Source organism: Manis pentadactyla, chromosome 5, assembly GCF_030020395.1.
Source record: "Manis pentadactyla isolate mManPen7 chromosome 5, mManPen7.hap1, whole genome shotgun sequence".
NCBI lineage: Eukaryota > Metazoa > Chordata > Mammalia > Pholidota > Manidae > Manis > Manis pentadactyla.
The window spans coordinates 169,399,167-169,414,697 of NC_080023.1; the positions used below are offsets into that span (position 1 = coordinate 169,399,167).

The 15,531-nt window shown below is 43.8% G+C and overlaps 1 protein-coding gene across 2 annotated transcripts in view; it reads right to left on the minus strand.

Moving 5' to 3' along the window:
* Positions 1-6,977: 6,977 nt before the first annotated feature.
* ZFP64 (ZFP64 zinc finger protein) overlaps positions 6,978-15,531 on the minus strand; it is a 64,330-nt gene continuing 55,776 nt past the window's right edge. For both annotated transcript variants that reach the window (XM_036901950.2, XM_036901951.2), the window contains 4 exons: positions 14,555-14,701; positions 14,263-14,325; positions 11,711-11,962; positions 6,978-9,064 (listed from right to left, as the gene is read on the minus strand). In XM_036901950.2, the coding sequence (XP_036757845.1) occupies positions 8,355-9,064; positions 11,711-11,962; positions 14,263-14,325; positions 14,555-14,701 (1,172 nt within the window). In that variant the 3' untranslated portion in view covers positions 6,978-8,354. The remainder of the gene's footprint in view (positions 9,065-11,710; positions 11,963-14,262; positions 14,326-14,554; positions 14,702-15,531) is intronic.

The window sequence follows — 15,531 nt, forward strand, 5'->3', positions numbered from 1 at the left end:
TGGCCATGGAACTACACTTGGTTTATAACGAATATGATTTCTATTCTATTGTGTCCATTTATTTTCAAAGTACAGCCATTTTTTATTTGACTAAAGGGGAGAGAATGAAGGGCAAGATATGTGCAGGTTTGTCCTGATTTAAGTATGAGCATCAGTTAATTACTATTAACAAAGTGAATCCAATAAAAAATTATCTAATTCCAAAGTCACACATAAATGATTTGAGGATTAAGGAGACTCCTGCGCATGCAGGTAGGCATGGGTGATGGGGAATTGTTGGCAATTATTAACTACTATTTAAAAATATAAATTATAATTTGAAAGCTCTTGACCTGGGGCTTATTATGGGTCAGACACTGTACTCATTAAATAGATTAAATTATTTAATCTTCATGACAACTCTGTGAGGTAGGTACTAAGATTATCTTCATTTTATAGATTAAAACAATGAGGCACAGAGGTCTTCATATGACCAAGGTCATGCAGCTGTGAAATGACAGAGCCAGAATTGAAAACAGGTATCCTGAATGCAGCCTTTGGGCTCTTAACCACCATGCTACATTTGAAATTCATGTTAAGGAAATAAGGATGCCTTCTCCAGTTCTCCACAAAGCTCATCATGGCATTTACATACAATAAGGAAGTGTTCCTAATCTACCACTGGGTTGGAGGTGACTCTAGTATCAAGATGTTGCAATGGCTGGATTATAGGTTTTAATTTTTATTTTACTTTTCTACATTTCCTCCAGTGACTACCTACAGGCACATCTCATTTTATTGTGCCTCATGGATGCTGCATTTTTTACAAATTGAAGGTGTGGGGCAATTCTGCAACAATCAAGCCCATGGATGCCATTTTTCCAACAGCATTTGCTTACTTCATGCCTCTGTGGCATGTTTTGCTAATTCTTGCAAAACTTCAAACTTTTTCATTATTATTATTATATTTGTTAAGGAGGTCTTGTGTTCTTTGATGTCACTATTAGAATAGTTTTGGGGTGCCACAAACCATGCCCACATAAGACAGCAAACTTAATAACTGTCATGCGCTCCAACTGCTGCTCCACTGTCCCGTCTCTCCCTCCCCTTGGGCCTCCCTATTCCGAGACACAATATTGAAATTACATTTTTTTTTTGAAAAAGCCATGAGTATGTATTACTATTTTAAAAGATAAGACATTTTAAGAATGCAAGGTTTTTTTTAATAAATGACTTTCATATTTAGGGAACATGATGTGTTGAGATTTCTAGGTGAGTGAACATTTGACAAATGTAAATTTACTTCATGTCACTCAGAAGAGAAATACCTTCTTTCAATGGGGACACATGGACAATTCAAGAGGCAAACATGTCTAGCTTTTCTCAAAATCCAGAGATGTTTGTGTGTTTTAAAATATTTTTTTTCAACCATTTAAAAATCTAAAAACCACTCCTAGCTTATGGATTGTACAAAAACAGGCAGTAGGTTACCGTGGGAAATTCTGATTCTCTAAAAACCTATAATCCAGCCATTGCAACATCTTGATACTGGGGTCACCTCCAACCCAAAGGTAGATTAGGTTAAAGAAACACTAGAGTCTTTAATGACAACAGCAGTTACATGGCAAAGGCCTTCATATTTGAAAAAAATGAACCATTTGGGAACAGCACACATCAGTAAATAATCATATGCAAACACTCTGATCATGTCAAAAGCAATCTAAGAAATGGGAGCCGTTAAAATTACATACTGTATTTTCATAAGTTTTTCTGACTGGTAGGGGTTGTAAACTACAGCCGGGAGGCCAAATCCAGCCAATATTAGTTTATTTATTTTTATTGAGATAATTGTAGATTCTTGTGTAATTTGAGTAGTAACACAGAGAAATCCCTTGTATACTTGGCCCAGAATTCCCCACGGTAACCTACTGCCTGTTTTTGTACAATCCATAAGCTAGGAGTGGTTTTTAGATTTTTAAATGGTTGAAAAAAATTAAAGAAAAATATTCGGTGACATGAAAAATTACACGAAATTCAAATTTCAGTGTCCGTAGAGATTTACTGGAACACGACTAAGCCTTTATGTACTGTCTTTGGCTGCTTTTATGCTATGAGGTCAGAGCTGAATAACTGCAACAGAGACCAAATGGTTCACAAAGCCTAAAATTTTTACTACCTGCTTTATAAAGAAGTTTGTACTGGGCTAGAGACTAGACAGGGGTCAAGAAGAAATGAGTATCTGTAATAGGATTATTCTTGCAGAGATAAAAAGTTTCTAAATGACATCCACACCACTGATTCTCTCAGATATCGGTATGAGAAATACCTTCTTGCAATGGGGACACATGGACAATTCAAGAGGCAAACATATCTAGCTTTTCTCAAAATCCAGAGATGTTTGTGTGTTTTAAAAGAACACACAGGGAATAAATTTCTCTTAGAATATAAAGGGATCATCTATCAAAACTAAAAGAGATGAAGGCAGATTGTTTCAAGGCCACAAGCAAGCACAAACACAACTGAAATACCATCCCTTCCTTTCCAGGACGCTTACAAGTACCAAGCTCAGATGACACTGGGCTGAACGCTAGAATTAACAGCTGCTTGGTCATTCACGTGTCACCCCCCCGCAGCCTCGGGTACTAACTCTACCCTGAGTATTAGGCTGAAGTCAGCGTTTTGTGACCTTTCAAGAAATATACGGCACAACAAGAGTGTGTGCGGTGCCTCAAGAATTTCAGAATTGACAAACATGTTTTCCATAGGCCAAAGTCCCGTCAAAGCATCTTAAGAGCAGTTTACCAGAAAAGGGATGTACGTAGGTATTACCCTGAGTCTCTCCCAATACAAGATGTTTTTGGTGGGGGTGTGGGGGTGTTAGTAGTCAAATGCTGGTACTGCTAGCTCTGGTTATAGGAGCAACTCTAAGGTCAAGTTTTACCAAAGACCCTCCCCGCCGCCCCAAAATTCCTTTAGCATTGGAGGTCTTAACAGAGGGTCAAAGGGATCAGAGATAGAGTCTGCAGAGTCTGGGGACTGGGATGGGAAGGAAAAAGAATCTTATTTCGCTAGCCTCCATCTGAAATCGAGCATTTATGTCCATTTTGGATGTAGGTACCAAACCACATTAGCAATGGCAGGACCACTGATTTGATTCACAAAGGAAATCAGGTATTTTCCTATCACATCATGGCTACTGTAGCTATCCTGAAATACCATTTATGCTCATTGTTATTTCAAAATAAGAATAGTTATTAGATTTGCTGCTACAATTTAATATGCTAACAAAATACAATTTAAAAATGTCTATTTCAATGTAATTGTTTTCCTTTGCCAACCTATGCATTGTTTTATTTTAAATGTCATTCAGATGGGATTCATAGATGTCTTTGGACTGAAAAAGGGGGTCCATAATTCAAAAATCAGTGAAGAACTCTGGTCTCCCAAGCAGGTGGTTCTGGGAGGAGAGAGAGCTCACTTGGAGGCCTGACATGGGTTTGAATCCTAACAAACTGCTTGACTTTAGACAGACTTCCTTACCTTCATTTTCTTCTATTAAAATAGGAGCATCTCAAGGTGCATGTGGGGCATAAAGAAGATGCTAAGTGTCTCCTGAGTGTTTGTAACACGCCCAGGTGGCCACTTGCACTGATGTGAGTTCTAGCGTGGTGGTCATCAAAGATCAGGACTGAAGCAAATTATGCTGTTTTTGTAACCTGCCCGTGTCTGTGGAATGTCAGAACGTTCATTCCTGCAGGGCCTGCCTCAGCATGCAGTCAGTCTAGAGGCATTTTCCTAATCATCCTACAGAACCTATATTTGAAGCTTCCTCCAGTTCAACTACAGACCTCACCCTTCCTACAGAAGAGCTTATCTTTTTTCTGCCTCAACTCTTAGAACCCAATTGGTTCTGTTCCCGATTCCCTCCCCTCTGTTAGCGGGACACCTCAGACGTCGTGGAGTGTCAGACCGCAGACACCATGCAGGCGCCAGAGCCCAGCACACCTGGGTTGGACTCTCTTGTATTAGCTGCACTGAGCGAGGTCACTTTCTGGTCAGTTTTGCCTTGTAAGGACAAATGCAAAGGCCATTCATTGTGAGGTCTCAATGGACTGGTGCAGGGAAATGCTTGAACAAGGCATGTTTTCTTTCCTCCACAGGACTGGCTACGTAATTTGCAGAACCTGGTGCCAGATGAAACCATGGGACACCTTGTTCAAAAATTAAGAATTTCAAGAGAGCAACAGCGGAGCACACAACCAAGTGCAGGGCGCTTCGTGACCAGAGCAAGTGGCACACCCATGCCTCCAGCCTGCTCCCTCTATGGAGCGGTTCCCACTTGGTGCACATTTGAACCACCTACAGAACTTTAGGAAGCAGTGTTGTCCAGGTCCCTCCCTGCACAGATAGATTACAAATGCCTCAGAGCTTCCCAGGCAACTGCAGCACACAGCCATAAGTGAGGCACACTAGAGTTAACAGAAAACCTTGGAAGATGGCCATGGGCCAATATCCACAAACAGCAGAGATATCCCCAGTAAGGCCCTGATAAGAGAGATGTTCATATATTCAGATCCTGTGCTGGGTATTTCATAGAAAAGCCATCCCCAACCTCTATGAGCCTGCATTATTGCTCAGGGAAGAACACACGCATGACTCAATGTCTTCTTCCTGGACTTAACTTGGCACAGTTTACTCTGGAGCCACCACTTCCCAGCACCCTTTGCCATAGAAATGGCCTATGACCAGCCAGGTAGCCATGGGAAGTTTACATGCAACTTTCTGGCAGTGTTAAGGGGGAGGCAGGAGGCAGGTATGCTCTTCTGTCTATCCTGGTTGGACCCCAGGTTGAAGGTGTGTGTGTGTGTGTTTGGAGGGGTGAGGGCAGTTAGGAAGACAGAAGCCATGATCTCTGGTATCATAAGGTCACAGTACTAGTTCTTGGTTATTTACCCTCAACCAAAAAAAAAGGACACAGAGGTAAGCTAACTTTTGTTTTAAACCAGTCCATTTATCACTAAGCCAAATACCCAAAACAGCCCATTTTACAGATCAGCAAGTGGAGAATCTGAGGCTAAAATCTGGCTGGATGTCAGTCAGATGGTACTGTCAGAGGCAGGGCTTCCTCACCTCCTTCCTCAACCCCACTAACTTCTAACAAAATAAGTCTCCTTTTGGATTGTCACCATCCAAAATATTTTTCATTGCAGACTCAACCTCAAACTTTAGTTTAAAATGTGGACCCTAGAGCTACACTGCCTGGAGCTGAAACCCAACCATGTTCTAGAAGTTTCTTCACCTTCATGCTTGTTTACACATTAGAACCAGAGGCAGTGACTATGGCGAGGCAGGTAAGGCGAACCTCTCAGGTGCAAATATAAAGTGGTGCCCAAAATCTCATTGATCAAGGCCAATATTTTAATGTAATTTTCTAAAAACCACATGTAATGCAAAAAATCCACAATGAACAAAAAGTGAAATTTAAATAAAGATACAATCCAACTCCACCTTAACTCCCAGGCCAACTTCTAATAAAACTTTATTTACAAAAACAAAGTGGTTGACTTGCAGGCCATAGTTTGCCATTATAAAAAAAAAAAAAAAAAGAAAGACCGTTTTGAAATAGTTCTTGGTTCTGAGTTTTTGGTGCTCTGGGCGAATGCCTCCCTTGCCTCAACCTCATCCCAGGTCTGGATGGCACCTGGGGGAAGTCCATGAACACAGGTAAGGTGAACAGTACCACACCTGGCTCGGAGGAAAGGACTCGTGTCACCATGACAACAGGAACTGAGGATCAGCCTTTTTTAAGGAAGAAATTAAATGCGGGGACACATTCATGTTGTATAGGGTTCAGAAGGCCGCGAGAAACCTTAAACAGAGGCAAGCAAGAGGATGTCACCTTGATTTCTGGACTCTCTCCTCGAGATTTTAGAGCTGATCTGAGTAACACAGCAGCTTTCTGAGTAAACAGCAGAAAGATGACCAGTTTTTCCCAATGCCTAACCTGGAACTCACCTGTTACGTGAAACAGCACCTTCCCTGAAGGGACCCAGGAAGTCCAGCACTCTTAATCTCTCTCATGCGTTTTTACCCATGATTAATTACTCTGTTGCTTTACTCAGTAGTCCAGCTCAGGGTCAGAAAACTATGACCCTCGCAATCATGGCCTGCTTTTTGTAAATAGTTTTACTGGTAAAGCGCTATAGCCGTTCGCTACCTATCATTTACAGCTGCTCCAGTTACAATGGCAGAGTTGGGTGACAGCGGTAGTGGTGAACGGACTCAGGAGTTTCCAGAGACCAGGGCCCGCAAAGCCCAAGATATGTAGTGTCTGGCTCCTCACTGGAGAGGTCCATCAACCCCTGGTCCAGGTGAAGTCACACTACAAACACACTCAGTTTCCTCTTTCAGATCCACTATCAACCTTGCGAACAGAGACAGGTATAAAAATGTTGCCTTTCTGCTCTCCGCCTTTCAGCGGCCCCTCGGACATCACAGCTCTTTCCCAGTTTTCCCCGGTGATTACCTGAATATTTTAAGTCTCATCCCAGCGGGGTTAGCCAGTTTATAAAACAACAGGAAGTGGGAGAGTAAGGTTTCATTGGGACCTAAACTCATCCTTTTTCTTGTAGTCTATGGCTGCTTTTGTGTTAAAATGATGGAGTTTAGTCACAAAAGAGAACTTACGGCCCCACAATACTTCAAACACTTCATCTGGTCCAAACATTTTGCAGACCTCTGCTCCACGGGGACTCCAAATTTTCTAGGTGACACCAGGTAGATCTGAGACTCTTTGAAGTCCATACAGCTGTGAAAAAAATGCCTTCTAAAAAGGCAGATATTATTCCTATTTATCTGAAGAGCTATAACACCAGAGGCACACGGAACGTTTGTATGATTTTGATCTATGGGTTCCCACTTGAAAGGTCCACAAGCCTCCTGTTACTAGAACAGAAACACAGATAAGATCTGTGACAAACAGCAGAAAGATGAATAGAATCTGTACAATGCACCACCATTTAGTAACCATTTTTTTAAACCATCAGAAACAATAGTTCTAGAGCAATGAGTAATTTTATCATGGGTCTCTGCCATCATTTTCGTCTTTACTCCTTACTACAAGAGGGATTCAGTGGCACGTCATCCTCTGCCTGATTTCAAATTTAAGTGGAATCAGGTTTGTTCAAACAAAATACACTGTGTACCTCTTGCTAGTCCATAACTGAAATATTACCCTCTATACAATCTATAAAAATTTGTTTTCACATCGTTTTTTCTACTTTACCAGAAACAGTGCATTTGTTTTAAAAGAACCGACGTTTAGCTTGATGAGGGCATGTAAGAATTTGTATTAAAGACTGTGTGTGAAGAAAAGATGCCAAAATAGAACAAAGCAACTCTGGATAAATTATATGTCCACTGGTATTCCACAGCCTCCGAAGTTGCAGTCAAGCAGGATGTCCATTCACGAGAGGTTTGGATTTTTTTTCACTTCTGTGTTGGTTCAGCAAACACATGCTTACTGTGATGAACGATGCTAGTTTCAGGCTGTGAGGAAACTAGCATTTCAGGCTGTCCCATCCATCACGTGTCCCAGAACCAAGCCCAGGGTGCAGGGGGCCCCTAGTCTTTTATGAGTACAAGCGCACACACATTTTGAATTTCATAGTGCACAATGAGTCTTGGCTAGTGTTAGCTTGATCTGGAGTGCCATCTACAGATCAAACTGCATTTCACTTCACTGCAAACACATTTATAGTGAAATTACGGAATGGGAGGATGGAAAACCCCCGCCATAACTTGTCTATGGAGAATGTGAAAAATGGACTGTTCCCCTTACATCATTCTGCAGATTGAGTTTGTCTTTTTATTGTAAGACAACAGATAAAAGTAACACAAGAATGCGTAAGGCAACCACTCATAGCCACCACCCAGGTTAATAGAACTTCCCAGCTACCCTAGACCCTCCCTGTAGCCTATCATCATCTTAACCTTTCCCTACAGTTTACTTTTCCAGGTGGTCTAAGAGGTTTAATGATTCCATCAGAGATGGATGTTTTAGAATTAGAATTCATCAGGAACAAGATATCCCCATGGGATACAGCAGTGCTCAGAGGACCCCCATCCCAGATGGACTGAATCAACTTGCTCAGCTGATTCTTGGAGGGAAGACAGCGTGTGGAGAGGGGTCTCCATAGCACCGCTTTGGCGCTGGGCCTCACACCTTGGCATCCGCTGCCTCTAAGGGCCTTTAGGGTTGGAGCCGTCATCCCCAGAGCTGGTGACTAAAGTCTGGCTGGGTAGCCTCACCTAAGAGGGCTGGGCAGTGGCATTTGTCTGGAACTCCAGACAGCTTGCCACCCTCTTTGGCTGAACTAGAGGCATTGGCTCGGCTCCAGGGCGCCCTCGAGCTGCCCTACTGAGACCAGGGTGCCGAGCTGCCCGGAGGCACCGCTTTCGGGTGGGAAGGTAACCAGGTCCGAGTTCTTGCTCTCACTCTGGTCACTGTGCTGCTTCTTGTGGCATCTCAGGGAGTCATCCCTGACGAAGGAGGCCCCGCAGGTCTCACAGCGGAAGGCCCTCTGGGTTACTATTTTGGCCACGTGCTGTGAGCTGCTCCCTCGGGGCCCTTCCTTGCCCGGCGGGGCCCGGTTCTCCGTTTTGGCCTCATCCCTGTGCACCTTGTCAATGTGTTTTGCCAGGCTGCTGGGCCGCTTCGTGTCGAAGCTGCAGAAGTCACACTTGAAGGGGCGGTCCTTGCAGTGCACCCTGCTGTGCACGCGCAGGGCGGCCGCGCTGGAGCAGGAGTAGCTACACTCGGGGCACTTCTCGGGGTGGTCGGCCCGATGCAGCCGGCTGTGCTCCAGGAGGTCGGCCCGGTCCCGGCCCTGGAAGGCACAGTGCAGGCACTTGAATGTGTGCTTGATGCGGATGTGCGACTTGAGGTTGGCCTTCATGGTGCAGCGGACGTCGCAGAACTCGCACTTGAAGGGCTTCTCCCCCGAGTGCACGATCATGTGCCTTTTCAAGTCCGAGCTGATTTTGAACTTGGCGCTACAGAGCCAGCACTGGAAGGGGGTGTCCCCTAGCAATGGAAGGTGTGTTTCCATTAGAGCAGGAAGGCAACACAGAACTCCCCCCAAACATGCGTTAGAACACCCGGCAGGAAAGGACGGTTGGGACTCTTCAGTTCCAACCGCCTGTTACCACCACTTACTACGCATTTTAACTCGCTTGGTTCTCACGGTCCTATGAGTGGGTAACTATTACTCCCATTTTACAGATGGGGTAACCGAAGCTTACAGAGGTCAAGTTATCTGGCCTAGGTCAGAGAGCAGGGAGTGAACTCCAGCATCGAGGCATCCAAGACTATACTCATGATTAAGTTTTGATTGTAAACTCTTGACATCCCAAATCTGAACAAGGAAGAGGTGCAATTATGCACAACTGTTCCAAATTAAGCTAAGACTTATAAACATGCTTACACTAGTGTTGAAGTTGCATGGGATGTCTTGCATTACTAGGTTTCATAATTTTGTAAAATTCAGTCTGCAGTTGCAAAGCACATGGATGTGGCAGTAGGGGCAGGGGACAAATAATGAAAAGCCATGGTCTCATCTGACTTCCTGGAGGCACTGCTATGGGATTTTAGTTCCGGAGGTGGTTACCTTAAACATCATCAGTGGACTCCAAGCAAAGGTGAGCGTCTTGCATACCCTGCACATCCATCCTTTCTCAAACTCCTCCTGCATTCTGCTGGCTTGATTTTTATTACTTTTCCAGCATTTCCCTCTAGATAGCCTCACAACTATCAGTCCATCAGCTTGGGAAGTTTTATTCGAAGAGTCCCCTCCTCTATGTCACGCTATCTTCTCCTTGTGTGTCAGGAATAACTTATATTTAAGTTCAACAGCATTTGCATTCCAATCTCTGAATTTCCATTTGTTTTTAACTTTAGAATCAAACTACACTTACGAGTGGGTGGTATTCACCAGAGCCAAATAATGTCCACCTCTTTATAGTATCACTATCATATTTAGGCCAGTTGATAGTGTCACAAGGGAAGTCAAACTGATTCTTTCCTTACATGCTTGTTTTGCACCACGTTTTAGCTTACTTCTTGACCGGACTGTGCACTGTGGAAAAAAAATCTCACCAGAACCTCAAAAAGTCATTCAGTCTCTTAGAAAATTTACACGGAATTTCTCTTACAGTTTTCCTGAGTTTTTTCAACCTTCTACCTAAGTATCATCCTGATATTTCTCTTTATTGTAACCTCAGTTAGCTACATTCAGATATTCACCTATCAAATATCTCACGCCAGATTTTGTTTTCTCCCTGGAAAAGAGTTTATCTTCCAGTAATTTCCACCAGCATGGTGCTTGGGTGTAACTCAAAGTCTTGAGTTCTTGCATCTGTGTCTATGCTGCTGGTATGCTTCAGACAGTTTGGCTGGGTATAGAATTCTATGCTCAGAATGCTCTCCTCCCTTGAAGGGCACTATTCCACTATCTCCTAGAAGCCAACATACTGAAGCCTTTCTAGGTATGGCTCCCCCCAGCCACTCTTGCTGCCCTGCTTGGCATCTTATAAGCTCTTTCACTCTCATGGCCACTTGGAATTGTGGTTCTTTTTCTCATTTGATTCTCACTTCTATTTTCTTTCCTTCTTAGACCTAGTCAGCACCCAGACTTTCAGCTTTAGGGAAAAAAAAAAATGAGAACTAAGACTAAACTCTGGGAAATTAAATTTTTAGCCAGCAACCCTGGTTTTAATTCATACCTCTTTGTTGTATCTTTTCATAGAACTCTTCTTGGATGCAACATTTCTGCCAGTCTACTGCCCAAGTACTCTGTTAACTCCAGGATTAGTTATTTGTTAGACTTTGTGCCTTTTATACCACTCGTTCCTGGAAGGGGCTCATAATCCATAGTTGACACCTCATATTAAGGAAGAGTCAATTAGCTTAAGGATCAGATGTAGGTGCTGTAGGTTTTACCTGCCTTGGGGTAGTTTGGGTGGTTTGCCAATAGGCTTCAGCTTGTGCTCTGAGCCAGTCCCAAGTCCGAGCTCTCAGGACATTCAGACATTGGCTGGAAAGACTAGCTCCCAAACATGGCTGCCTTCCCCATGTGTCTTTTTGGGACAATTTTCTTCACTCAAATTTTAGACATCAGCATATATTCCTATTTGACCATCTTCCATGAATTCACTGAAAATTCTCATTTTATGAACCTCCTAAAAAGCCTCCCAAATCCCCACTTTTCTGTGTCATGATGGGTTTGTTTGATTCTGTCATTTCAACAAGGTCTCACAAAGGGAAGCACCAGCTCTTTGCAAAGTCTAATTTCTAGAAGTTTGTGATATGCAGTTCCATTCAGCTGATTTTGCTACATTTCTGAATTAAGCCATGCAATTAGAGTTTATGTTAAATGACTGAAACACCTAGCTTATACACCAGACTTATTTGAGATGCATCCTTTGTTCAACTGCTGTAGCATGTACACATCTCCAGCTGTATTTTATGTAGTCAAGTGAGAAAACCCAGCTGTGTCACAGAAAGTTATTGTCCCGACGAAAGAAAAAAAGCTTCACACCACCACAGAAATTCCAATTTTTTTTTTTTTTTTTTACTTATACCACCAAGTCATTTATGTTGCTTGTGTTTTAGCTGAATGAAGGTTAATAAATTAGAGACGATAAGGCAGAGGTTTCCAGGTGAGGGACTTACCCGTGTGGGACCGGAGGTGGACGGTGAGCTGGCTGGAGTTGCGGCTGGCATAGGGGCAGATCTGGCACTTGTACGGCCGCTCGTCGGAATGTATCCGCAGGTGCTTCTTGAGGCTGCTGCTGTCGATGGCGGCGTAGTCACACAGGTGACACTTGTGGGGCTTCACACTGGTGTGGCACCGCATGTGCATCGTCAGGTTGTCTTTCCGGCTGAAACACTTGTCACAGAACTCACATTTGTGGGGCTTGTCTCCTTCAAACACAAAGGAAGATGGGAGGTTTTAAGGATTTATCAAGATGACTGCGAAGGGATTTGACCAAGATGGTAGCCTGGGTGTATGGATCTGACTCTTCTTTCTGCCCAGATGCCCAGAGAGAGGAAGACACTGAAGACTAGGTTAACACTTTGGGAAACAAGAAGGTGTGCTGTTTTCTGATGGTTCAGACATTTTGAAGAATCCTAAGGGACAGATTACATAAAATCAGACTGAAGGAGAAAATCAGAGGTGAACCCCCCCGTTTGGGAAAATGGGAATGGTTATAGAAGTGTTCAACACCAAAGGTGGCAGGTGTAGGGGTCTTGGAACAGCCCGCTGGCTCACTAGCTGATGAACCACATAGAGTGGTCAAGCTGATCCCCTTCCCTCGCCTGTACCAAACTGCAAGCAGCCACAGTTTCTACTCCCAGCCCCAAGTTGTTAGAAAATGAGGGTGCTTATGCCAGAGAAACCATGCAAAGGCCCCAAGTAGCTAAGCACGCTTTCAGAAACAGAGAACCTTGGGCTCAGAGCATCTCCACCAGTGTCTCACCCCTCCCCTCCAAATACTGACCATGTCCAGGTAAAAGTTAAGCTACCCCAAAACCAATTGCCTGGGAAAAGCCAGAGCCAGGAAGACATGTCCAACTCAAGAACCTTAAGTTATAAATGCAAAGAGTTTATTTTTATGATATATATATATTTAACAATCATAGAATGAAAACGAAGTGGACTAGCAGAAGGGATGTCAAAAATGACTTAAGAGCTAACAAATCTCCCTAAAGGCTGCTCAAAAAAACAACAGGGAGAGAGCACGAGACATGAAAACTAGTTCTAGATAGTCCAGGACAGAGAAAATAATTGCTTCTCAACAGTGAAGACAGCCATGGGTCCGAAGGGGATTTGTCTGGAGGCACGGTGGTACAATTTCAGAAGCCCGAGAATGAGATCTTAAGTTTTCAGAAAAATGGTCAGATCAGCATACAACTCTTTAGACAACGCTGGATGCCAGCAAGATGGAAACAGCATCTGCAAAGTTCTGCAGACATTTAAGTAGTTCTATTCTCGAACATTCAGTGGGAAGAGAAAATAAAGCCAGTGGACAGGTGACTAGTGGTAACACTTGAAACTGTACATCTTCCTAGGTGAGGACTGACCACTCACGAGGCCTTTCGTGATCTATCCTTCCCCGGGCAAACTGATTTCCATACGCTCTTTATGCTCTTATTTCCATAGCACAAAAGTCCACACCCAGCAGACACTAATTGTCCAGAAAGCTCTTCTTTAATGATGGAGCCCCAGAATTCTAGCTGGGCATGTGGCCGCCCTTCTTGATAACATTTCCCAGCCCCAGAGTGATGCAGCCGTGACTACATTCTGTTCAGACCCCACTAGTCACAATGGCGGTTGCTGTGAGCCAGCCGCCTACCCAACTTCTGTTTCCCACTGGGTGAGAGACCTGGAGAAGCAGCGGTATGTTAAGGAGGACACACATCCCTCTTGCCTCTTCAATTGTACTTGAGAAACATCGACAGTGTTTAAGCCATGTAACCTGGTTTCTGAGGGAGTCAACAGACCAGTATCCTAGCTCACACAGGCTAGTAGAGAATTTATACTGGAGACCAAAGGTCGGCAAAGTTTTTGTAAAGATCCAGGTACTAATTATCTAGGCTGTGTGCACCATAGTTTCTAGTAACTACTCAATAATGCCACTTCAGGGCAAAGCGCCCAGACAGTAGACAAATGGGCATGCCAACAGGGCATGCCTGGGCTGTAGTGTGTAGATCCTGGCTACAGAGCCTCTGCTTCTAGCCTCCTTATTTGTCTGTATTCTCAGCAGCCGATTGCTCCGAAGGCATCTGTAATAAGCAACCTTATTGCTCTCCGTGGCCACAAGGCCTCTGTGCATCCCTCCTTCTGCCAGCCCGCAACCATGCCACACCCATTTTGCTCTTTCCAAGCCTTTGCACCTGCTGTTCCCTCTGCCTGGAAAGCTGCTCTTCCTTGTCCGGTTAGCCATATTTCACACATCAGGAGTGTCTTCTTCAGAAACACCATTTACAATCAGCCTGGAGCAATGCCCCTCCTGCACATTCTCCCCGCATCTGTCAGTCACCATGTTTACCTCTGATGCTTTAGGTCACAGCCCACCCACTGGGCTAAGTGTCATAAGGCAGAGACCATATCTGTCCTGCTCACCACGACACCCCAGCACTCAGTTCATATCCATTCCCTTGTTTTTTGGTTTTCATTTCCTTTAAACACTCAACTTTTGAACAAAGGCACGAATACCTACCTGTGTGGATTCTTAGATGGCGGTCCAAGTCTTTCATGCCGTGAACAGTTTTGAAGTGGCAGCCTAGGAGAGAAAGAAAAAAAGCACTTTTCTTAAAATAGAACCTCAAAAAAGAAGCTCCTCTGAAGCTGAGGTTCTGGGAAGCCATGGAGAGAGCCCTAATGCCACAGAACGCTCCTGTGCCACAGTGCGCATGAGCCATGCAAGGGTCCAGCGAGCACATTCATGCGGAGCTCCCGCAACAGTGCCTGGTATAAAGCAGGGCCTTGGCGCCTTCGGGCTTACGCTCTACCTGGATAGCAGCAGTTGAATGTCCTCTCTCCAAGGGTCGCTGTCTGTTCCTTTGACTCTGCAGGAAGTGCTGTGACAGGGGCTTTCTGGACATCACTGTTGTCAGTGGAGGGGCAAGTTGATTTTGGAGCATTATCTAATTCTGAAGCTGATATTGAGACAAAAAGAAGTATTAGTTGCTCCAATAGAAGCATCACGGTCTGTCTTCTTATAGCAGGTTTGGTCTTATTTCACCTGCCTTCACCACGTTTCCAAAAAAAAACCCAAAAACATACAAACTGAAAGCCACACCCACTGGTCTTAGAAAAGTCCTCCTTCTCGAACCACCAAATACACATGTATTGCCTCCACTCCCCAGGAAATACAGGGGACAAAGAACATGGTAGCATGACCACTGGCAAAACCCAGACTGCATGACTTCACAATAGTGCTTCTCCAGAGATGTGAAGAACTCATTTGTCAAGTAATTTGATCCATCACAGGCCAATGCTTTTATAAAGCAAGCGCAAATTATGAGAAAAGTAAAAGACAGAAATAAAAGCGGAAGCATTATCATCTGATATGACAAAGCTCCACGCCATGGTAAGGTCAAGCTGTTTTTAAACATTTACTCTCAATGTCTGAGCTTGTTCTGTCTCCATTCGGTAACAGGTCACAGAGCACATGTCACACTCCCAGGACAAAATACAGTTGCTTCAATGAGTAACTTAAAGATGGAGGAGAAAAAAAAAAAACACAACAGAGCAGAAGACTGGAGATGGTCTGCAACATCAGGACCTTATTTGGATCCAGATGCAAACATATTGTGAAAGCCATTTAAGACAGAAATGTGAACACAAACTGAAAGTTTGATAAAGGTCTTTTTTTTAAGGTATAAAGATGAAATTTGTGTTTAAAAGCATTCTTATAATCCAGTGATGGACATTCAAAGTTGTATGCGTGTCTGAATTGCTTCAAAATAATCCAGGGTGGAGCAGT